The sequence below is a fragment of the Siphateles boraxobius genome, unplaced genomic scaffold (genome assembly GCF_051911475.1).
Source record: "Siphateles boraxobius isolate OS27281-9 unplaced genomic scaffold, OSU_SipBor_1 16, whole genome shotgun sequence".
Lineage (NCBI taxonomy): Eukaryota > Metazoa > Chordata > Actinopteri > Cypriniformes > Leuciscidae > Siphateles > Siphateles boraxobius.
Genome location: NW_027508766.1, coordinates 11715215 through 11740593, shown reverse-complemented (window position 1 = coordinate 11740593; position 25379 = coordinate 11715215). Strand labels below are relative to the sequence as shown.

At 41.2% G+C, this 25379-nt stretch overlaps 1 protein-coding gene and 1 long non-coding RNA gene across 4 annotated transcripts in view; one reads left to right on the top strand and one right to left on the bottom strand.

The window, feature by feature from the left end:
- Positions 1-25379, bottom strand: part of LOC143739258 (uncharacterized) — a 626344-nt gene that overhangs the window by 338863 nt on the left and 262102 nt on the right. The gene's annotated exons all lie outside the window — the stretch shown is intronic.
- The window catches only part of edil3a (EGF-like repeats and discoidin I-like domains 3a), a 269995-nt gene that overhangs the window by 85301 nt on the left and 159315 nt on the right, over positions 1-25379 (top strand). Inside the window, exon 2 of one of the 2 annotated variants that reach the window (XM_077231596.1) lies at positions 3712-3741. The exons of the other annotated variant lie outside the window; for it this stretch is intronic. Coding sequence (XP_077087711.1) covers positions 3712-3741 — 30 coding nt within the window. The remainder of the gene's footprint in view (positions 1-3711; positions 3742-25379) is intronic. 2 annotated transcript variants of the gene reach the window in all.

Below are 25379 nucleotides of genomic sequence, written 5' to 3'. Positions count from 1 at the left end.
TAATATGCCATTCGGATTGCGCAGTGCCACACGAAGTTGAACACACGTATTGCCAAGGTACGAGTTTTAATTAAACTAATGAAGATCTGCAACCTCTTGATTGGACCAGTCTGTACCAATCACATTTTCCCCACACTGTGCAAGGTCACTATATACAACATGCACGGCGACAAAGCCACGGGAAGGCAAGCCTGCAAACTGACGTCAGTGCCATTATACGATAGACTGAGGTTGCTCACATCATCCAAGTTCAGCCGTTAATAATAATCTCATCTCTCAATAATAAGACAATTTATGGCAACGATCACCGAATATGTTTAGGCGGCATTGTGAAATGTAGCATTTGGGCACTCAAAGGAAATGTACACATCTAAAACAACTATTATTAATTTGAGTTGTTAGTTTTAACTTTTAATAATACCAGCTGACAGGGCTCCCTGTATGTTTACAGCGTTAGTTGTGATTTTTTTCTTGAGAAAAATTAACATATAGCGACTATACCTGATATTTATACAATCGATATTGAATCAAGATCGGAATCGTATCACAAGCTTATGAATTGAAATTGTGAAATTTGTGTCAAGCACTAATAAAAACAGTAGGCTACCAGTTATTGTGCCATGTAAACTTCGTAACATGTTGTCACTCAAGTTAATTACATTTTCTGTTTTGAGAAAAAAGGTCTGAAAAAGTTTTTAATATAAATGAAAAAATTAATGATAGATTCTCCATTTGTGATACGGCAGTGAGATGACACATATCCGTGTGCTTTCCGCATGTCGTTTATGTTTGTTAGAGTTTGGATTCAAATCAAATACTGCCAAACTGCCCATATTACTTATGAATATGATGTCGTCTTCATAAATCGTATGAACCATATTTGGAAATGGAAGAGTCCTTATATGGTCATCAATGGAGTCTGGTTGTCATTTGGGGCAGTACCAAACAAAATCTTACTGAAAGCTAATTTCTTAAGATATCAACCTAACATTTGGAAAACCACTTATTCAGATTTTTGGCTTTGATTTTCTTGCAGTTTTAGAGTAAAACATATTTTGTAAAATATCTATTTTTATATCAAATATAAAAATATATATTTTTACATTTTCATAAACTTATTTTTTTTTTCACTTCTACAATAATCTGCCAAGTGTCTTCTTTAAAAAGAGAAAAACATATTCATGCTCAATTTTCACTGTATTTTGATCACATAACGCAGCCTTCTTTCGAAAGCTTTTATATGGTAAGTACATGTATAACTAGGGTATACTGTATATATATATATATATAGATATTTCAGTGGAACCATGCCACAAAATACATGCTGACACCAAGGTAGTTTATTGTATTTGAAGACAGGTTGTCATGTGAAGGTCAGCTGTGAAGTGTGATTTGCTTTCATTACACTTCAGTAGGCATTTTCCAGACACCCTGTGTGATGTCATGTTGAGACCGAGCACATCTGTGATACAACTTTTTTCTTTATTTTTTTTTCCTCACCAAAGACCCGCCCAACACACACACACACACACACACACACACACACACACACACACACACACACACACACACACACACACACACACACACACACACACACACACACACACACACACACACACACACACACACACACACACGCACACACACACACACTCTTGTCCCCCCTTTCACAACTCCACAGCCTTGTTTTTCATGTTAGAGGCTCCGGGCCAAATCCCTTGTGTGCAGCAGTATGTTTCAGAGAGAAGATAACTCAAGACTTTCTAGAAGTTTCTAGAAACCAGACCCAGCAGAATGAGGGGAAGCAAGAAAGTAGGAAGATGGGGACTGGCCCTTTCATGTCTGTGAGCTGTCACTCTGCTCTGTAAGAGAAAGAAAGAACAGCAATGTCTTGTAGAAAACAATATACAGTTCACAATGGATGGAGTCAAGTGCTTGGATGTGTGATGTTATATTTGTATTCATGCAGCTCTTTAAAATGCTACACAGCTGTTTTATGGCTATAGTATATATGGTATAATGTGTGTTCCTGTACCTTTGAATTGTTTTAACATAAAGGCATACTTTGTGCCCTGGTTGTGCATGTGTGTTTATATTTGCCAGGAAAGGCTGTGTTTGGCAGCTTGTAAACAGTGCCTGTGCATGTCTTTGTAGTTAAACTTCTGTCTTGGCTCAGATAATGACTCTTATAGATGTTGTAGAGTAGCAGACATTGGCACGCACCCGAGTAGCTACGTTGTTGCTGGGTTGGTGCATCCGCACAGCTCAGATCTCCCTCTTTTTATTGCTGTCGCTCTGTCTCTGGATTGTTAACATGGAATATTGACTTTGGCTTTGACTTTCTACATCTCTGTCTCTGGACGAAAATACCAAAGGAAGTAGAATGAAGTTCAATATCAAATTGAAAGTATTTTTTCTTGATATTTATTGGATTCTGTCATTTTTCTTGATAGAAGAGTACACAGAGGACAGGAAATTAAATTACTTGTGTCTTTCTATGTGGTCCACAGACATGTCTCCTTATACTGTATGCTCTAGATGACTAGACGCATGAACTCATTTTTAATTGCATCAAATAGCTCTGGCCCACACACCCCAACAGTCAGATGAAGCCATATAATGCTTTTTTCGCATTGAGGATGAGGAATGAGGAAAACTTAACCTCAGTCCTGTTATGATAGGGACCCAAGAAGAGCTCCTTTCAAAGTGAGATGAATTGGATGAAGGCAGAGTGAAGCAGAAAAAGGAAGTGTGCCAGTAGTCTTCCTGCTGCAACGTGATCAGGTTGATGGTGGTCGATGATAATGGCTGGAGACAGGTAGGGTTCATCCTTGCCTTTAAGGCCCACAGCACAGTGATTAACAGTCAAACACATGCATACTCAGCCGGATAATCTGAGAGCTGCTGCTGAATGATAAATACGGGTTGTGCTCCGGCTGAGCGAGTGGTAGGGTCAGACAGCAACAGCAACATTTAGATATTGTATTAAAACTTGCCCTACGAGACTGTCCTAATTCCAAAGAGCCTGACCTTCAGGCAATTATGAGAACGGTCATCAGCTACATTCACACAGCAGCAGCAGTCAGTCGGTCCGGTTGGGAGAGCTAAAATAAGTAATGAGTATGAAAGGAGATGACAGCCGTATTATATTCTTCTTCCATCGCACATTTTCAGACGTCACAAAGTGATTTTGAATGGGTTCAGCTGATACGTGCTCTTTGAACAGAATGGCAACAGACAGTGTCATATATGTATGAAATAAGTATGGGCTTTTTTTGTGTGCTGTCAGTCACTAATGTAAGGTCTATCAGCCTCTCTCTGGTTATGAAAGATGTCAGAATAAAACTAGCTGGAGATCACATCTGTAAGAATGAAAGAACTGGGAGTGTCCCCTGAAATTGCCCATTTTTTTTTTTTTTTTTAGAAAAGAGAAAATATTAATTGAATAGAAGATTATTAAAATAAATACATAATATAGTTTTTATTATGTATGATATAAATATGTGCAAAACCATCCTGTTTTTTTTCTTTCGCTGTCAATAACCAATGTACGGCCTATCTCAGGTTATGAAAAATTGTCATTATGAAAAAAAACACCTGTTAAATTTCAATAGCTTTGGTGTTACCAGATAGATTATATGAAAGAGGATTTACCACCTCTCTCTTTTTCTCCTTCCTCCTCTCCAATTTCTTCATATCCCTCTATAGCAGCAGATGGTGAGGATCCGACTCTAGCAGGTGGGATATATCTAGATATGGTAATTGTTGTGCTCCCCTCATTTGGCTTCTATATCTCTCTTTGTTGCACTTCCTTCTACTGTTGTCAGTTTTGGCATGTGTGACCTTCCCTGCATGAATTTCACACGTCTTTTTCGGAGCTCTTTCCTTACCTGTTTCTTCACACCTTCTCAAGATCTCTTCTAATGTCACATCATCCTTGCTGTGTTATTCTGTCTTCTCACCATGACGCTGATGCATAGAGCATCTCAAAACCTGCGTCATAAATCGCCCTGCTTATGAAATATCACCTGGTCTCTTTTCAAATGCTTCTATTCTGATGGCTCACTCACGATCGAATTTGGTTGCTGTCACTGTTGACATTTTTCTTGCCTTTTATAAAATGTTATAGTTCTGCAGATTTTGCACAGTGGATACACATTCGAACACACACACACACACACACACACACACACACACACACACACACACACACACACACACACACACACACACACACACACATCGAGTAATATATGGTGTTTGCTTTTCTCCACCTTCTCTCGACATCCTTGGCTCCTCAGTAGCACACCCATTGATTCCTCTCATCGCGCCTGGTCAGCACTAGCTCTCAAGCCCACTGATCTCTGTGAGCTGAGCTGCTTTGAAGAGCGCTCTGACTCTTCTCTCCTGCCTTGTTGTTTTATTGGGTTCTAAGCTTTCAATAAAACACTCTACTCCTCTCGTCCTCACGTTCCCGGGTGTTCCTCTCATATTGTGAACAAGATGCCCCACAACTGTTGCTATCTGTCACCATAGACATTTTCAGGTAGACTTTTGTGTACATTTTTATACTCATGATGATTTAGATTCTCTTTTGATTCTCTTATGTAGAGACACACTTACCGTTGTTCAGAAAATTTTCTTCTTCTTTCTTCTTAATATCATTAATTCATCTTTGTCATTAGGATACGCACCAAAAACTTTTAAACTGGCTATGATTAACCCCCTTGTTAAAACCGCAACTTGAGCCTACAGAATTAGTCAATTACAGGCCGATATTGAATCTACCTTTTCTGTCAAAGATACTAGAAAAGGCAGTATCCTCACAACTATGTTCCTTTTTAGAAAGAAATGGTATCTGCAAGGATTTTCAGTCAGGATTTAGACCGTACCATAGTACTGAGACAGCTCTCATTAGAGTCACAAATGATTTGCTCTTATCATCCGATCATGGTAGTATCTCTCTATTAGTGTTAATCGATCTTAGTGCTGCATTTGACCACAACATTATTTTAAATAGACTCGAAAATCATGTTGGTATAAGTGGAATTGCATTAACATGGTTTAAATCATACTTATCTGACCGTTATCAGTTTGTAGCAGTAAATGAAGAGATGTCTTATTAATCAAAAGTTCAGTATGGCGTACCACAAGGCTCAGTGCTAGGACCTTTGCTGTTAACTCTGTACATGCTACCCTTATGAGATATAATTAGGAAGCATGGCATTAGTTTTCACTGTTATGCTAATGATACTCAGCTCTATATTTCTTCACGCCCTGACGAAACTTACCAATTCCAAAAATGTACAGAATGCATAGCTGATATAACAAAAAAACTGGATGACTAGTAATTTCCTACTACTTCATTCTGAAAATAAAATAAATAGAGATTCTAATTATTGGACAAAAAACTTCCTCACGTAATAACCTAGAATACTGTCTAACACTTGATGGCTGCTTTGTCAAGTCTTTGTCGTCGGTTAGGAACCTGGGTGTGCTCTTTGATACCAATCTTTCATTTGTGAAAGTCACATGTCTAAAACCGCATTTGTCCATCTAAATTACATCATATACTCTCAATGACATATGCGGAGCAATTAGTTCATGCGTTCATGGCATCAAGGCTAGATTATTGTAATGCTATTATGGGTGGTTGCCCTGCACGCTTAATAAACAAACTACAGTTGGTCCAAAACGCAGCAGCTATAGTTCTTACCAGAACCAGGAAGTATGACCATATCAGCCCAGTTCTGTCAACACTCCATTGGCTCCCTATTGAACATTGTATACATTTTAAAGGGCCCCTATTATGGATTTTTGAAAATTACCTTTCATGTAGTGTGTAACATAGCTCTAAGTGAATGAAAACATCCTGCAAAGTTTTAAATCTGAAAGTGCACCGTATATAAAGTTATTGTCTTTCAAAAGTAAGAGTCGACTCTGAGTCAATGAAATGAATAATTTTTCAAACAAGTCATAAGCCGTTTCGTTGTGACGTCAAGACGAAACATTAGCATATTGCCCACCCACTTATTGCAGTCGCAGACACCAGGGAAAACTTAACTTCAAACCTGCAGCTGATTCCTGTCGATACTGGACAGCATCATGTCGAGAAGATGCTGTGCTCTACAATGTGAAGGTAAAGCCAGTTTTTTTCCCACTGCCCAAGGACGAGCATGTGAAGAATCAGTGGTTAAAATTCATCTTTACCACAATACCACAGCAGTATAATCCTAAACTTTTGCTGTGTTCCCTTTATTTTACTGACGACTGCTTCTCAAATCCCGGAGTTCAATGCAGGAATCGCAAACCGATTTGCTCTTGAAAGATGGTGTTCAAAATACTTTGTTTTGAGTTTTATATTGTGTAGGTCTCCTGCTAACTGGTTAACTAACTTTATCACTGTCTTACTGAAATAGTTCTGCTAATCAGTTGTGGGCCACTATTACCTATAACTGTGTCTATTAATGCAGATCATCTGTCGTTGGAGCATGGAGCTAGATTTGTTTTACCAACGTTTATGTCACATCAGTCATTCACGCTAGAGCTCGGCTAATGTATACATTGCATACATGCACTGTTTTTGATATAGTTTCCACGTGTTCACCACAATATATTAGAAAAATACTCTGTAAATAAATGAGTACAACTAAAATAATCGGTTTGTTGATGGACATGCACTTGTTAATGCTGATGGTGAGGAATTACAGTTGCAACATCTCATAATGTATCTCAAACTAATTAGCGTATCACTGAGAAATGTACTGCTAGAGTTGTCCTTGCGATGGAGGTTCGGGTTGAATGAATAGTTCTTCCAATGTTTTATCATCGGACTCACGCTCGGATTGATAAAATCGACGTCATTGTTTGCTACTGTCTTTAGTTTATGGTGTAAGAAGCCTCAGGACATGCAGAGCTGACATTGTTATGGCAATTGGCGTTTTTGTTTTCGACGCGCGCGCTGTACGCGCCGCGGTAAACCAATCACAACAGACTGAGCTGTCTGGCCAATCAGAGCAGAGTAGCTCGCGGAAAGGAGGGATTTAGAGAGATTGATTCATCTGACGAGTCTTTTGAGAATCATTGAAAATGTGGAGATGTGCAAATGTATATTAGGAATAGTGGTCGACCGATATGGTTTTTTTGATGGCCGATGCCGATGCCGATATCTTAGAGCAGGGTGGCCGATGGCCGATATAAAGCCGATATTATATATATATATATATATATATATATATATATATATATATATATATACACACACACATATACATATTATATATATATATATATATATATATATATATATATATATATATATATATATATATATACATACACACACACACTTTATATTTATATAAATCAATATTTAATAAATTTGATAAATTTAATACATATTTAAAAATCTTTAAAATAAACATGCTTAGGCCCTATACTTTAGATGGTAACTTCTTTAATTCTGCAATCCTATTACAGAATTTTTCAAAATAAAGTAATTGTTTAAAAATATATGAATATGTGAATAAAAAGGAAGTAAACACTGTAACAGGGCACTCAGTAATCTGGTAATTAATCAGTAATCACTGATAATCATATTTTTTCAAATTAACACTTTTTTACTTTGACTTTTGACAAGGTAAGGCTAATTTTACATACAGCACACAGTGAAAACGACATGATTATGACACAGTGGGACACTGGATATAGCACAGCATATTTTAAAATGAAGGATTTAAAGTGTTTCGATAGAGTCTCCTGTAAAGCTGATCTTCTGTTCGCATTCACTCACTTCACACGGACCGTAACTCGCAGGAACACGTTATGCAGGCTACAAATGCACACTTCACAAGATATCACAGCTGGATTCGATTAAATCTGCAAGGTTTGTGAAATTAAATGTTTATTAGATATTCAGAGATTTGTTTAAATTATGTAGATGCGCATTTGCTGTATTTTGACGGTAAATGAGAAAGTATTTTAGGCTGATTGTTTGCCTTTTCGGTTACAAATAATATAAAAGCAAACGTATTACTTTTTCGCAAACCATTCACTTTCTTTGACCAGTTCTGTAGCCACCGGTTCTGTCTAACAAAGTATTAGATCTGACTGACAGAGATCGTAAACTAATGAAGACGGAGAATGTGAGTGAGCGCTGTGTGATCAGGCGCTACCGTTCTCTTCTGGTGCTGGTGTTCTCAGCGCCGCCGTCAAAATAAAAGTCCGCAGCGCCGTCAAAATAAAATTCCCGCTTCCAACACATCGGCCAATCAGAAAAACTTATCGGCCGATGCCGATATTTTAAATAAGCCTAATATCGGCCGAAATACAGTTTTTTGACCTTTGTTGCATGTAAACCTTTTGTAGGAGACTCCAAAACAACATTAGGAAATTTTAAAATAGCATAAAAGGGGCACTTTAAAATATTGCTGATTACTTACAAAGCACTAAATGGTTTAGCTCCGCAATACTTGAGCGATCTCTTAACGCATTATAGTCCTTCATGTCTATTGCGATCTCAAAATTCCGGCCTGAACCCGATGACAATGCAGTCCTGAAGTGTCAACTAGTCTCTCCCCTGTGAAGGCCTCCTTCCCTTCCTTTTACCTCTGTACAGATAAAACGTTGTCGGGATAATTTCGGTTCACATGGTTACGCGGAAGCGATAAATAATTATTTATTATACATTTATAAGGCCAGACAAGTAGTTTGTTAAGGGTTGGTTTGTAAATAAGGACTACACGCCTGAGCACATTTATATTCAAACACACATACCTATAGACTAAACACGTGTAACAACTTCAACTTTAGCATAAAAGAGTTGAATCATTATAACAAGGGGAGTTGACTATTATTTCCTTTTACTCTTTATCAAAAGCACTACACAAAAACATTGTATTGAAAATATAAGGCAACTTAGACACTTGTAAGACACAAGCAAACATAACATAAATCTGTTGACTCTTTGTATAAAACTCAAAAAAAAAATAATCCATATAGAGTAAGTTCAATAGTAGTAAGCCCGTGCAAGCAAAATATAAATAACAGAGATAATACTCAACAGTCCTGTCTCAGTATTTTTCTGCTTTGGGGTAGGTAGGCAATATAAAGTCTGGATGAAAAAAAAATGTCCCCAAAAAGAGAAAAAAGTATGAATCCACTGGTTCAAGGCCTCACAAAAACAGGTTATCCTCCAGTTGGAAAAAAGTCCCCAGAGTATAGTTCACCACGTATATCCCAGACCAGAGCATGCACATATGAAACGGGTCCAACGTCTAATACACCATGTCTTTCTTCCCAAAGATCATTTTGAACCCTTTACTCTTTGCTAGGTTAGCCTAAAAATAACCTGACAACTCACCAAAAAACACCTTTCAAAATGGCCCCCCTGATTGGACTCCCCTTTCTTTAACCCTAGGCTCATCCTAATAAGTGTCCTAAGAGTCCAACAAAAGTCCCCCTCCAACAAAAAAGCATAGGCAAATGCTCAAAATTAACATACATTCTGGAAAATACCAACGTTTTGGCATTTTGGCATGGCACCTATACATACGGTATACAATATACATATATTTTATTTTTTAACTTAAGTGAATATCGTGCAGGGCTTTACTTTGGCAATGTCACACACGTGATGCACATGTGCACGCCGTCTGCGTTTTCGCAAAAATTGTTTGGTTAGCAACATTCTTCAAAATGTCTTTTGTTTTCTGTAGAAGAGAGTAATACAGGTTTGGGATGAGATGAGGGCGAGTTTTTTTCAGTTAACTACAGTATTCATTTAACTTCAGCTTCTTTAGCTTCTGCCTTTCAGTCTGATTCAGTTAATGCACATGCATATTCTAGTGTAAATAAACCTAATCAAAAAGTTTAGAAGCTCCTGTAATTGTATTGGCAGGACTTTCCTCCATTTCTACAGCCATATTTGCATGTTTTCAAAGACAAGGCTTAATCCTATAGTCCCAGACTAAAATGCATGTTTGAGCAGTCTTAACTGAAAGCAACTTGCACTGACATATCTTAAAATATGTCAGTGCCATTGTTTTGTCTCAAGATGCACACCAGGAATGTTTTTTTTTCTTCTAAGGCATGTTTATAAAAGCTACTTAAATATCCTAATTTAACTAAGGCCTAATGGCTCAATCTAAACCCGGTTTATGAAACCAGGCCAGTGAGTTTTATGATTTATCCCATTCACATGTCTTTGAGTAGTCTGTTTCCTCCACCTCAAATGGGCTCTGTGGTTACTTATATGCTTTTCTCAAATAGCCACACTATCTATATTGCAGCCATCATATCCTATCCAAAAAAAAAACTGTCATTTCATATTAGTTAAGCATCCAAAGTGGCCTTTTAGAATTTCAGATTAGCTCTGCAGCCAGCCGTACTTTATGCTGATGCTACTGTATTTGTTCAATAGTTTACACTTACCAACATCTCTTGGTTTCCCCACAGAATTTATGTTCTTTGATGAACATAAAAGCCTGTAAATGCTACTGCTTACAACTGAATGGTGCTCACGTTACTTATTTTATTCTTTCATATACTGTATGTGCTATCATCTTAAATCATTGATTATCAACCCCAAGGTTCTAGATTTTGATCTTGCTTACGTAGTTAAATTTCATATATATTTTTTGGTTGTATTTTATTTTATATTTTGTGCACTTACATGTACTTACAGTGTACTTACCTAAGAAAGTACTAGGTATTATAAGGTAACACATGGGTTAGGGTTAGTGTTAGGTTTAGGGGTAGGTTCAGAGTAGTACCTAGTTATTACCTAGGTATTGCAATTATAATAATAAGTACATCCTATGTACATGGAGAACAGAACTGTAAAATAAAGTTCTACCATATTTTTGTTTAATTTTAAGGGGAAAAAATGTGAATATGCCAGTTTTATACATTTGTGTGGATAACACAAATCCAAAGAGAGAGAGAGAGAGAGAGAAATAATCCTTACCTAAATTATACTGTATATTCTAAATAAGAGGAAAGGTTGCACCCTAAGAAAGGTGTCTTCATCCAAAAGATAAATACATAAAAAAATATTTATGAAATTATGTTGTCAATCTGAGTTTCTTAAGTTTTGACATATTTGAAGAGTGTACATGCATTTTCATTTGCCATGAGTCTTTGCATGTGGTACACAATCAGGGAAAAAAAAAATCCACAGAGCGGATTAACTAGTTTTTTGTTTGGGATTGTTTTGATTGGTTTCAGATCTGAGGCTTACATATAATCTGGTATTATTTTGGATTATTTTATTGTCCACAATCCACAAGGGTTAGAACAGTGACCTTAATGGGTTCTTCAGTAGGGGCCTGGATCATTGATTTCAGACTTTTAAACCTAGAATTATGACCTATTGATGCCAAAATAATAAATTTTGTGGGGTTGGTAAGTACATGCAGAAATATACCTTTGTGCATATGAACAACATCATTGGATTCAATGATAAACATGTGGTGTGATGCTTGAATCCGTGCGCTTCTGCAGAATACTGTTCAATCAAGAGCCCCAGGCTGTCAGCTTAATAGCATGCTACATGTTTGATATAATTATATAGATTAAGTGAGATCAAAAGCACTATTATATAGGTAATCATTTAATCCCCCTCAAAAACATTTATTCCTGCAACAGCAGCCTTAACAAAAGTTTGAGAACAATAGGAACATGGGAAGCAGGTTTCTTTTTGTTGCTTGTGATTGCCCCCAGATGTATTTTTTTTTTACTATATGAACTCTGACTAGGCATTGAGACAAAGATTACAAACCATATACTGACTCATCTTTGCGTTTCAACAGGAGTACAAAATTGAGCAGTATAAGCTCTTTAGACTGTATATATCCCACTGTACTTTCAGAGCTGCAATTGGTCAAATAAGTATGAAGAGAACTTCAGAAGTTAAAACACAATCTAAATATCAGCTCCTTTTAGAACAATTTATTGTATTTCTTAACAGCATCACTGTGCTTTTCACTTCTCCATTTTTTGTTCAATTATGGATTTGATATGTACATTTAATATGCAGCTTAAGAACATTCATCTTCATCATTCATCTTGAGAACCTTCCCACTGGGCCCTTATTAGTGTAGTTTCTATAAAGGAGCGTGTTGCATGAATAATACACTTTCTTCTTCCTCCTGGGGAGTTTGAGCGATGGAGCTAGTAACTGAAGCGAACATTAGTAATGCCATTATGTAACTAAAGGTGGGACCAAGTTCACCAGCCATTATTATGACCCCTCCATCCGACACTCACATGCTAAAAGCTCTCTTTTTTTTAAAATGCCCTTCCTTTCGCCCGAGCACAATTTTTGTAATTCGAGAAACAATATTCCTGATATGCCTGGTAATTGTTAGCTTCAAACAGTTCACAATAATTTGAAGGGTTTACATTAAACGTGTCCTTTTGAAAAGCTCAGTAAAGCTCAGGATAATACATGTTCTATAAGCAGGTTAATAGCACAGCGTTTACCATATGTTTATAAGAGAAAAAAAATGGCTGGAGAACTGCTGACACATGTTAATCTGTCTTATGAAACACATACAAATGTACAGGCATCCATCTATCTAATATAATCATTCGGCAATCTTACATCCTACTTTACCTGCATACATATAGTGTACATGCGTAAAACTAATATATACTGTATAGCAAATCTCATCTTGGCTGCATGATTGTTTATTTCATTGCAAAATGTAACTACTGTATATTGTTGACCATTTCTTTATATAAAGTTTGATACATACGTATGTCCAACTTTTTCCGGATGCATACAGTAAACTCGCGTAAGGTGATATATACTACAGTATATAGCATATCTCAACTACTTGATTGCTTGTATCATCAAAAAATGAACATAATATTGCCCAGCTCTAATCTGCTAAATGTGACTATGAAGATATTATAAACATTATATATATATATATATTCACATCATGAAGTTTCTTTGAAACTCTTCATTCATAGTTATGATATTCTTTCAAAAATGCAAGTAGATCTCGCTAAAGGATTACAAAATAAGCACCCTAATCGGTTTGTCTTTCCAAAACAAACTGTTGCAGGAGTTTTCATTTGGCCATTGTCTGTTCTTATCAGTTCTGCATTCTTGGAGGGATGTGAGTTGACAGGAGAGAATCTCCGGACTGTTCTTCTACTGCCAGACTGCTATCATGGTGACATTTCCATGGCATTTCCTGGCTTCTTCTTACACCCTCATCCTCACCCTCACCCTCAATATCCGAAAGACTTTCCAAGGTGCGCTTGAACTTACCTTGGCTCCCTCAAGTGAATTCGCTCCCTGGGTGGAGACCTGGACAGCCATTGATTAATATATTTTGCCTCTGTTCTGTTTTTTACTTGACCTTGTAGTTGCATTCAGTTAAGTCAGCATGTCTTGTCATATAAGAGCTGGTTGAACTCTGGAAATTAGAGAGAGGGCAGACGGCTCTAAAAAAAATTCTCTGCCAGTTGTGGTTCTTAGTGGGAGAGGCGAGTGTACTGGGCAGGAGGCAGTGAACTGGTAGGAGGCTGAAACTGCACTCCCCGTAAAGGATGAAGACAGAATTGGGCCACATATGAGCTGTGTAAGCTCTTACCCTGCAAACTCTGTGAGCTGAACATCTCTTTTAATGTGCCTGCATAGACATTAATGCGATATTGTGGTTTTTCTGTGATACACTGATTCTTGATTAAGGACACAGTGTTCTAAATTACTGTATTGTGACATTGCTTCACTACTGAGTCCATGTAAGATGTGCAACTCAAAGTTTGAAAACATATGCAAGTTATTTTTTTTTTTGTAAAAGCATATCAGGATTTTTCTAAATTTAGAATCAAATAATTGGTTCCCTTTCAGTCGATAACGTCGGACGTAGTCGACGCGACTGAAATGGGATCACGCTAGGGAGCCTATCATCTTCGAGTACTATTGAACGAGCCAATGTAATTGGCGTGCGTGATTCGCATCACACACCCCGCCCCCGCGGCGCGGGTATAAATACGGAAGTGGATGCACGCACTAGTTGCCTTTCGCTTCGGAGCCGATCGTTTGATGTCTCTGAGAGTGCTGTTGTCTACAACGAGCGAGTGTGTCGGTGTTCTTCAGGAAGACTCTCCCAGTGCTGGTGTTCTACAGCGCGAGTGCAGCGGTGATCGCGAGCTTTGAGCTCTCAACTGCTGTTTTAACAGCAACAAATTTCTAAATGTTTGTGTGTGTTGATGGCTGGTTAGAGGGCGGAAAAGTGAGTGCTTCACTGTTTCAGTTCTCTGTTCAGTGTTGCCGCGGTCATTTCCCTGTGTGCTCCGGCACTGGTGACGGTCCTATTTTCTGAAAGAGCAACACGGGTGCGTTTGCGTCTTTTTCAAGATGTCATTCCGCCCGTGCGTTTCTGGGTGCGGTCGTTCCCTGTCTCTCTCTGATGGTCACAACTGTTGTGTCACGTGTTTGGCTTACAGCACGCTGAGACAGCTTTTGTGGACAGCTCATGTTTTCACTGTGGGAACATGACTGTCGCAGTGTTGAGGGCGAGACTCGCCTTCGTTCGCGGAGAGCGAGTCCCCATTACCATGCCCCACCCTCGGGTGCTGTGTGGGATGGGTGACCGGAGGATAGTGTTGGATGTCCCGCCCGGTAACCATTCCCTGTGGGCTCCTCACTCCTCCCTTCCACTGCAACCACTGGAGCCTCCGGTGTTTTCTGCTGGTCCATCTGTAATGGGTGGGCCAGCGGTTTCACTCGGGGCTCCCCTGGAGGACAGGACGCCGATTGCAGCATCAGAGGGTGAGCTGACTTCTGGAGATGATGACTCGGCTGCATTGTCTCCCTCCGGGAGTTCAATGTTGCCCGAGCCGGATCCAGAATTATCAGCTATGCTGAAACGGGCCGCCGAGGCTGCCGGGCTCGAGTGGAACCTCCACCGTGTCCCGTTCAGTCTCGGTTGGAATCTGGAGTTTGGTATCTTGGGGCGGGCCGCGCTGGTTCTCAGCTCGCCGCCCCAGTGCCTTTCTTACCCGAAATGCATGGAGAGCTTATCAGGTGGTGAACAGCATCTTTCTCTGCCAGAAACTGCCTGAATAGCTTTTCCCCCTCATTACCCTTGATGGAGGAACGGTGAAGGGTTGCGAGGTGTCCCTCCATTGGAGCGGTCTGTCGACACAGGTGCACCTGTGTCCGGCGGCCGCTGCCTTTTGGGGGGATCCTCGTCTCCCCCCTAAGGCCTGTGAGTTTCGTCCGTTCCGACGGGCAGAGCTTACAAAGCCTGTGGGCAAGCCCCTTCCTCTTGCGTGCCATGGCGTTGCTGCAGGCTAGGGCACCCATGGCATGCACGAGGGTAATCCAGACCGTGCGCTCATAGGTGAGCACCGCACTGCATCCGACCTCACCCTCCGGGGTACGGGTGTCGTAGCGTGCGTGATCGGTCTGGCGATGTCCACCTTGGTGGTCCAGTAGCGCCTTCGTTGGCTCAGCCTGGTTGGTATGGCGGATGCGGACAAGGTTCGGTTCCTGGTCTCCCCAATTTCCCAGGTTGGGCTGGTCGGCGACGCGGTGGAGAACTGCATCAAACAGTTCTCTGCCGCTCAAGCGCAGACGGAGGTCATCCGGCACATCCTGCCCCGGTGGCCAGCTGCTGCCTCCACCCGCCGCCGGTGGCAGCTCCTCCGCCTGCTCGTCGCCGTGGGCGTTCTCCGGCCGCCGCTCCTGCTGGCCCTCCGCAGCAGCCTCCACCCAGGCCTCAGCAGGGAGCCGGCCGCAGTAGAGACACCCAGCCCGCTCCAGGCGCTGCCAAGCCAGGTGGCAAGCGACAGCGAAAGCATTCCGGAGCGGGCCGCCCAGGAATGGATGAGATGCTCTTGGAGTGGCACGATCACTCCCTCCCCCCGGGTGAGGGCCGGGTGGAGCATTTGTTTGTGTGTGTGTCTGTTCCGCCGCTGGCTCCCTAAAAAAAAAAAAAAAAAAAAAGCGGAGCAAGCGGTACCCACACTTCAAAGAGAGAGCAATTTCATCTGTTCCTGGGTCCCAAGAGGGCCAGTCTGGCGGGTGTGACCCTGTATAGCCTTACACCCCTCAGCTCCCCCTTGGTCGCCAGCAGGCAGCTTGGTGCGTTCGAGGACCCGGTCATCCGCCTTCTCACGCGCCCCCTGCCGCTTGTGGAGACAGGTAAGTGTTGCACAGCACACTAACACCACTCTCTCTACTTTGCTGCCCCACCTCAGGCTCGGCTACCCCGCTCAAGTCAGTGATCGTCATCACATTAGGTGTTGAGCAGACGTGCTCCTGAAAATTCAGTGATATTCATCACACCGAGTGTTGAGCAGTGCTCCTGACTTGTGCGTGCTTATCTTATCCTGCTGGCGAAGGATTTGATATAGCCGCTCCTCCAGCCGGTACGAAGGCCAGTTGTAAACTCGTTCTTCGTGCTACTAGGTGGTGGGTCGTGACCATCTTGGCCCAAGATTGGTCTGCAGCTTTGACCTGAAAGACATGTGCTTCAGATCTCTACCTCCCGCACCGCAGGCCATCCTGTGTGTTGCGTCTAAGGGTGGAGTATCAGTACAGTGTCCTTCCCCTCGAGTGCTCCAGAGCCCGTTGGGTCTTCAGGTCAACTGGAAGAGAGTAATCTCGCCCACGGGCTGAGTATCTCTTTTCTAGTTTTGGAGAGGTACTCGGTCCAACATGTCTCTCCAATGAGAATGTGTTCAGCTGGTGTTGAAGTGAGAAAGGGTCCCACTGAAAGAACTTTCAGAGGCTCCTGGGGTATATGGTAGTCGCAGCCTTTGGCTCCCTCCATATGTGACCGCTTCAGCGCTAGCTTCACGATCGAGTCCCGAGGTGACCGTGGCAGAGCAGCTCACCCTGTGTGACTATAGTTCATCCCGGTCTGCTGCCAAACCCTCTTCAACAGAGCGGCCATGTACAAAGGGCGTGTTTTAACGGGGGCCTGGGCGACCCCCGACTACACGGGCATTCGTGCCTCGAGTTGTTAGACATTGCGACCGTTGCGCAAGCTTCCCTTGCATGTCACAAACTCACCCGTCACCTCCTCCTTGGAGTCAGACGCTTCTGAGGGCGCCTTATTCCACTCCTCCTGCTTACTCAATCGTGCCGCCATCGAGCCTCACGACAGTTATAGCCAGGGCAAGTGGAGACTCCATCCCCTGGGTCCGGCTGGGTCATGACCATTCCGGGGCCGCTCAGTTGCCCCCCCGGTTTTATTTTTCCGCCAGTGTTTGGGTAAACCGAGCGGACTACCCTTGGACAAACACTGGGACTCAGCGGCCCCAGGGGCCCGCAGAAATGCGTTTAACCCCAGTGAGCCTTCTAAAAGTGACTGCGACTCATGGTCGCCTTGCGCCTGCAAGTCAGTGAAATCATCACTCTTCATGTTGAGCAGATTTGCTCCTGAAACTCAGTGAAGTTCATCGCACTCTGGTGTTGAGCAGCAATGCTCCTGTAGCTCAGTGAGTCCATCACAGGTAGCTCAGTGAATTCATCACACGCAGTGCTGAGCAGAAATGCTCCTGGTGCTCAGTGAAGTTCCTCGCACTCAAGTGTTGAGCAGAAATGCTCCTGAAGCTCAGTGAGTTTATCACACTCAGGTGTTGAGCAGTAATGCTCCTGAAGCTCAGTGAACTTGTCACACTCAAGTGCTGAGCAGAAATGCTCCTGTCGCTCAGTGAGGTTCTTCGTACTCAAGTGTTGAGCAGAAATGCTCCTGAAGCTCGGTGAGTTTATCACACTCAGGTGTTGAGCAGGAATGCTCCTGAAGCTCAGTGAACTTGTCACACCCAAGTGCTGAGCAGAAAATGCTCCTGAAGCCCAGTGATCTTCACATGTTGTGTTGAGCAATGCTCCTGTCTTTTGCGCCCGTCACTTGCACCTACGTGCCATGTCAGGAGAGGAACAGGTCTTCATAGTTGCCCCTCATTGGCCCAACTAGACCTGGTTCCCTTCAACAGCCTTCCTGACTTCCCCTGGATTCGGGGACGGGGCACGATGGCACACGCGTTCTTCCCCCGGAGATTCCGGGCGGTCTTACATCCGAACGCGGAGGTTCAGGTGGCTATCACAAGAACATGTGTTAGTTACCATCACTTCTGCGAGCACCCCCTAGAATTGGGTAGCGTGCTTACGCCTTTAGAAGTGGAACCTAGTCGTTGAGTGCGTCTTCTCCCCTGAGGAGATCCTGAAAGCTTTCGATCACTTCAGTGCTCTCTTTCCTGCAAAATGGGTTGCAGTAGGCTGTTTTCCTAAATCACCCTCAAAATGATGTTGCCTCGGTGTTTAAACGACGCTCATCGTGTTGCAGAAGTATGCAGAAGCACGTTCTGATCGTCAGGTTCCTGAGGAGCAAGGTCTTGTAAATCCTTGTGTCCCTCTTTATCCTCTTGGGCCTTGTCCCTGGTGCGACTGCACTGCAGAGACCGCCCCTGAGCCACTGCAGGTAGTGAGTTAAAAATTCTGTTATATCAGTTCTCCTGCTCGCGTGGTCTCTACTAGAGGGTAGGGACTTGCTCGCTTTCGGTCAACGTATTGTGCCTGGAGTCTGGGCCGGCTAACTCTCACAAGCTGAGATCCCGGCTCGGATTGTGCCCAAGGTTCCTACCTCTCCCGTAATAGGAGCAGGTGGTGAGCCTGCAAGCGCTGCCCTGGAGGAGGCAGATCCAGCCCTGGCTTCTCTGTCCGATTCGCTTGGACGTGTACAGAATGCAAGTCATAGACCTCAGACCAGCTCTTCAAATATCTGTGGAATTCAGCAGAGAGGGAAGGCTGTTTCCATGCAAAGTTGCACTTAGTGCTTGCCTTCATTTCGGCAAAGATCCGAGATGCAACATGTCCACTTAGGTGTTGAGCTCCTCTATGATGAGTGTAAAGTGCTCCGCCTGGGCGTTGACGATATACTTTGCTAAACAGATTCTAGAGTTGGGGGCTGGACGACACCTAGTTGAACCGCTGCTTCCCGTGGGCTCCCTTCTCATGAAGCCAGTTTCACCGTGAGCCCGGTTCAAGTGTCGGCTTGCTGCGCCATTCCCCTCCTATGGACTGGATACGTGCGCCTTTCTACTCCAGTTGAGTTCCCTTAAAATTGAACCCTGTTGAGTTCCTCCACACCCCTCCGACGTCGGACGTGCGGAACGTCTGGTGTTAGGCCTACCACTCGTAAGCAGTGTGGAACCTGTGTTAGGCTGGGTCCATATGTTGCGGTCCCTTCGGTGACCCCATATGTGTATTCTTCCACGATACGGCTCCCTGCGGTGAGCCCGTGTCTTCCCTCGGCAGAGTCTCTCTGCCGTCACTGTCCGGTGTGTCTCCCCCCGTCTTAGGCTGGAGCCACCCCAGTGACATTCCATATGTTAGACTGCCCGGTTTCCGCCCAGTTCATATGTGTATTCTCCACATTTCCTCCCTCGGGTTGGATGTGGCTTCCGCAGCGTCCCTTCCTTCCAACGTACGGGGAACGCTTTCCCAGTGGTCCTGTAGGAACAGCAGTGACTTCCCTGGCCTAAGCCCTGTCCTTCCCCGCCTTAAGTTTGCGGGGGCATCAGGAGGCTTTGGTTTAGGCACTGGAAGGTGGCAGCGTTAGTGGCGTGTTCAATGGTTGATCCCATTTCAGTCGCGTCGACTACGTCCGACGTTATCGACTGAAAGGGAACGTCCTGGTTGCGTATGCAACCCACCGTTCCCTGAAGGAGGGAACGGAGGACGTAGTCCCCTTGCCACTACCGCTGGACCACCGCTGACCCCGGGTTACTCTCGGCTCCTCAGCGAAAAGCAACTAGTGCGTGCATCCACTTCCGTATTTATACCCGCGCCGCGGGGGCGGGGTGTGTGATGCGAATCACGCACGCCAATTACATTGGCTCGTTCAATAGTACTCGAAGATGATAGGCTCCCTAGCGTGATCCCATTTCAGTCGCGTCGACTACGTCCTCCGTTCCCTCCTTCAGGGAACGGTGGGTTGCATACGCAACCAGGACGTTCTATCTATCTATCTATCTATCTATCTATCTATCTATCTATCTATCTATCTATCTATCTATCTATCTATCTATCTATCTGTCTGTCTGTCTGTCTGTCTGTGTCTGGTTGATCTATCCATCATTTAATCAATCTATGCATATAAACCTTTACACCTCCAGGCTTTTAAACTTTCAAACAAGGCTTTGCAAGCCACCATGCAAAGTTTTCTTGATAAACATTTATTAAAAAAATTGTTTAATAAAAAGTATATATATATATATATATATATATATATATATATATATATATATATATATATATATACATATTTGAATTTCAATTAGTTTCAGTTATTCTTCCTTCCTTTCAAATCCGAATAGCAATTATACATTCTCTAAATCCAATCTTCTCATTTTAAATTTGGGGTTTGCATTGTTTTAAATAAAATAATAAAGTTATAAAATAAATTCTCAATTAAATTCTGAATGGTGCACAACCGTACAAAATAGATTGGGGTTGGAACATTTGTACTTAAGTTTGTACTTTGAAAGAGTCATATTTAAATGTCACAAATTTGATTATTTGATTAGTTACCTATAAATAGTGCAGACTATTACATTTGTTATTGATTGTACATTGCAACATTTTTTTGTTTTAAAATGTTCAAACTTTATTTCCTAGCTTGAACAAAAAAAATAAAAAAAATGCTATTGTTGATATAGCTATAGTGGAGGGAAAAAAGGCTCTCTGGAGTCCCCAGCCTCATAAGATACATACAGGTCATGTGCACATGACCTCACTGTTGCTCTGCGCTGGTGCTTTGCTTGATTTGGCTTTACTGGAAGTCTGATTTGAGCTCCAGCTGCCCGCTTGCTCACCTCTCTACCTCCCAAATGCTCAGCTCAATCTGCTCATGATAACTCAGACATGGAGGCTGTCTGAGCCCCTCTAACCTCCATCACCTTCACCTTGGAGAGCATTTGAGGAGACTCTAATTAAAACACCTACTTCCTCTGGATGTCAAGGTACAATTATCCAGTGGGCTGTTTGTTTTATGTGATGCTCTATAGATGGTTCAGTGTGTAATTATCTTAGACGGATTGCTTTATTTAGTGACAGCTTTATTTGCATGAACCTCACAGAAGTCAGATATAGGTGATCCAATCAATGGCTGAAAGGTTTGTGAAGTAAAAACCTGCACAGGTTCAGACGTCAACGCTGCAATTATCATAATCCAGCCAAGTGATCACCATATCTCCATATTAATACGTTACAATTTCCATACCATCTCAGTGACATTACCCACAATCTGCATAAATGAATACATTAGAGAGAGCGTAACACATTTGGTTTGCTTACCTGTCTCACTTCAATAAGGTTTGAGTTGATTTGTATACGTGAGCAACTAAAATGAATTCTCTTTTGGGAATATAGACGGAAGTGTCCATCAGAGAATGATTAATTGTGCAGGAACTATCGGGTGCTTTGCTGTGTTTAACCCACGCTTAGGATTTACTATTCTGCATTGGAGCCGGGCTCTTCTGATAGATTGGCTTCCATTGTGACTTGTCGGAAAATCGGGATGCGTGAGCCAGCCAACATCAATTACTTTCCTGCCACAAGCACGAGCCTCCCAACATCGGCTGACATTCTTGTTGATCCCCCTGACTTGCACCACAAAAGGAAACAGCACAGAGGACAAAGCTTTGTTTCATCGGCCACAATGCCTGGCGATGTCTCTCAGGAACGTGTGCAAATGTGGCATACATACTCCTTCCTTTCTTTCGCACCCGTTTCTCCTCCTCATGCTGTCTCTCTCCATCCCTGTCTTGCTCTCCCTCTTCTTACTTCCATCTCTCTGGAGGTAGAGAGGGGGCTGTCACAAAGCTTTGTGTGGTTATAGATCGTCATGTCAGAATGCAGGCTTAGCTGTCACCCTCTCCTTCAGGATGCAGAGGACTTTTAATAGAGTTCTGGCAAGGTTATTACATGATGTGTCCCTTTAATTAGCTACTACTCTCATTATAGCTTATAAGATGCAGTGCTGGAATTCAAAAATGTTGATAGGGTTACCTTCTGTGGCACATCTTCTTTTAGTGACTTTTTTTTAAAGTATGTTGTCTAAGAACACTACTAACTGACAAATCGACAAATTGTCCTGACTTCAGCAAATGTATACATTTGTATGTAAAACCAGCAGGGAAAACAAGTGATTTACATTATACAATTGAAAAGTTTTAAGTCTCTTATGCTCTGAAATAACTATTTTCTAAAATAACTCTTTTCTATTTCATTATATTTTATAATGAAATTTATTCCAAAGCTTAATTTTCAGCAGCCATTACTCCAGTCTTCAGGGTCACGGGATCCCTATAAAATGTTGTTTTACAGCATTATTTTCAAAATGTCTTAGTATTGTCGATTTTTCTGCTTATCGCCCAATATATTTTTTCTAAGGATTCTTTGATTATTCTTCAAAAGAACAGCATTTATTAACATTATAAGTGTATGTATGTCAATTTTGATCAATTTAGTTAATCCTTACTGAATAAAAGTGTTAATTTCTATGAAAAAAATACTTACTGTCCCCAAACTTTTGAATGGTAGTGTAATATCCTTTGGTTTTGCATGTACAATCAAACATTATGAAGAGTCCAGAGCTCTCCTGCTTAGCACCCTATTTATATGTATACAGTACATGCCTTTTGAACAATCTACATTTTGTCGGTCTTTGCACTTAAGAGCACATTGATCATACCTCTGTAATACATCTCTCTACTCCACCCATGCCCTCTTGCAGAACTTGCGACTGATATTTTGAAAGATTAAGCTGGCTGCCCTACAATTTCATCTAGGAACTTTTGACAGCATGCAACCCGATGCAGGCACTCTAATGTTTTAAACATCAGTATGGTATTGATAGGCCATGAGATATGGGCCCTCTGTGGGTTCTTATGAGCTTTGCTTGCTTGCAAATGCAGGAATTGTGAAGACTAAAACATAAAAGCTACTCCAGAACAACCGGTCCATTGTCTGAATGTTGTTTTTAAAAGCTCTTAGTGAAATCAGCATTTTGATTAGTCATTCATGATTTCACAAGAGTTTCTTTACTTTTCTTTTCTTTTTTTTTTTTCAAGGCAATAGAAAAAGTCAAAGTGGTTTTCCATTTTGGGGTAGGGACACTCAAACCATTAAGAACCAATATAGTATGTTTGTGGCAAGTTATTTTTGGGAAAGAAATGTATTCTTTTATTAAGCAAGGACTCATAAAAACATTTAAAATGTGAAGATTTCAAATAAACGCTATTATTTTGTTCTTTCTATTTATCGAATAATCCTTAAAAAGTGGTATCCACAAAAACAGCATGACTGTTTTCAACATTGATAATAATAAGAAATGTTAAATGATTCTTGAGCAGCCAATCAGCATATTAGAATGATTTCTGAAGGACCACGTGACACTGAAGTAATGAATGCTGAAAATTCAACTTTGCTATCACATCAATAAATTACATTTTAAAATGTATTAAACAGTTATTTTAAATTGTAGTATTATTTATTAATGTTTGTACTGTATTTGTTATGTATTTTTTATTTGCCCTAATCCAAATAAATGCAACCTTAGTGAGGAAGAAACTTCTTTCAAAATCATTTAAAAAAATCTTACTGACCCCCAACATTCCCATAGAAATAGATACATATTACACACAATATATAGTTTATATTGAACAAAAAATAATAATTTGTATTTATGTTTGCATGCAATTTGTACAGAAACATAAACCAAAAATATTTAAGTAGGTAATTGTTATATTGCTGGAATCATGACATCTTTACTTTCAATTTCACCCTGGAGATTTACTTAAAAAAAAATAAGTATTTGAATCTGATTCCAAAAAGTCTGTAAATCACCTCATATTTTACAGCGTAAAAGAGGGAAAACAAACTCAAGTGGAAACATAATCAGCTGGGGGAGACAATCCTCCTGCCAAGGCAAATAACATTAAATATACATATGCAACATATTATCTATTTACCTAATATATGCTACATCTGTCATACTTTTACTGAATCCATCATTCACTTATAATGTCATTAAACTGACCTTTTCACATACTCATATAATTTGATTAATTTCTGCTCCGATTTAACTTTCTGACTGATTGTAGCGAATGAGTGAAATGTCAGATCTCTCTCTCTCTCTCTCTCTCTCTCTCTCTCTCTCTCTCTCTCTCTCTCTCTCTCTCTCTCTCTCTCTCTCTCTCTCTCTCTCTCTCTCATATATATATATATATATATATATATATATATATATGTATGTATATATATATATATATATATATATGTAAAGACTCTGGGGCGGATCTAATCCGTGGGGAATTTGCATATCATAATTAATAATTGGTAATTAATAATTATTCATACATGTTTGGATTAGATCAGTCTTACATGTTAATAAAACTCCCGATAAGGGATGATATGTCATTTTGCCTGCATGCATGTCTGTGTATCCTTGCACTTAACCACAAGTTGATTGCAATTAACCACACGGACAACGTCTTACAAAACAGGCTAAATTAATTTGCTCAATTGTCAGACTAATATCTGTGGGAATCCACAATATCATCTTACTTTATAGGATTTCAGGAAAAGCAATTCTGTGGCCACAAGAATTGGGTTTCCTGCCCTATAAACACATACTCTTTAAAGTATCTTTAATTTGTAAGCTTGTTGCTATAAGATCTTTTGACACTTAAGGGACTTAAATGAGCAAAAAGGCAGTACATCAATCAGATGAATATAATGAATTTAATAAGGCAGAAGTACTTATGTATTTACTACGGTTACATGGGATATATGTATTTACAAACATAATAAACAACAATACACGATAAGGCATCGATGAACGAGAAATGCATAGAGTGTGGACAATGGAAACACGTGTGAGAGGGGAAGAGAGAGAGAGAGAGAGAGAGAGAGAGAGAGAGAGAGAGAGAGAGAGCATTGGCAACATTCCCCTGACAGTCCCCTGCCTGTGACAACACGAAAACATCATCTTAACGCTTCTTAGAAGCTCTATAAAGAGATATACTTAAGTTTCTGGGTCTCTCTGTGTCGCGGCATTCCTGCGCGTGCGTGAGCGGAGTCCTTTAGGAAGCGTCACTGGGTGCTGTTCACGCCAAGCGCGTGTTGAACGGAGTTTCCAAGTCTTTGGAGTAACATTACCAAAGGAAAATAGTTCGGCTAAGTTTGTTTCACTTTGTGGAAGTGAACAGAGTCGACTACGGAAAACAAAACTTTGACTAACAAAGAAAAGAAATAAAGATCTCTACGGGGAATTCACGCGGAGTTAACGCCACATCTTCGCATGGCTGGTGAAGAAGCGTGTGTGCGTCTCTCGCCACGT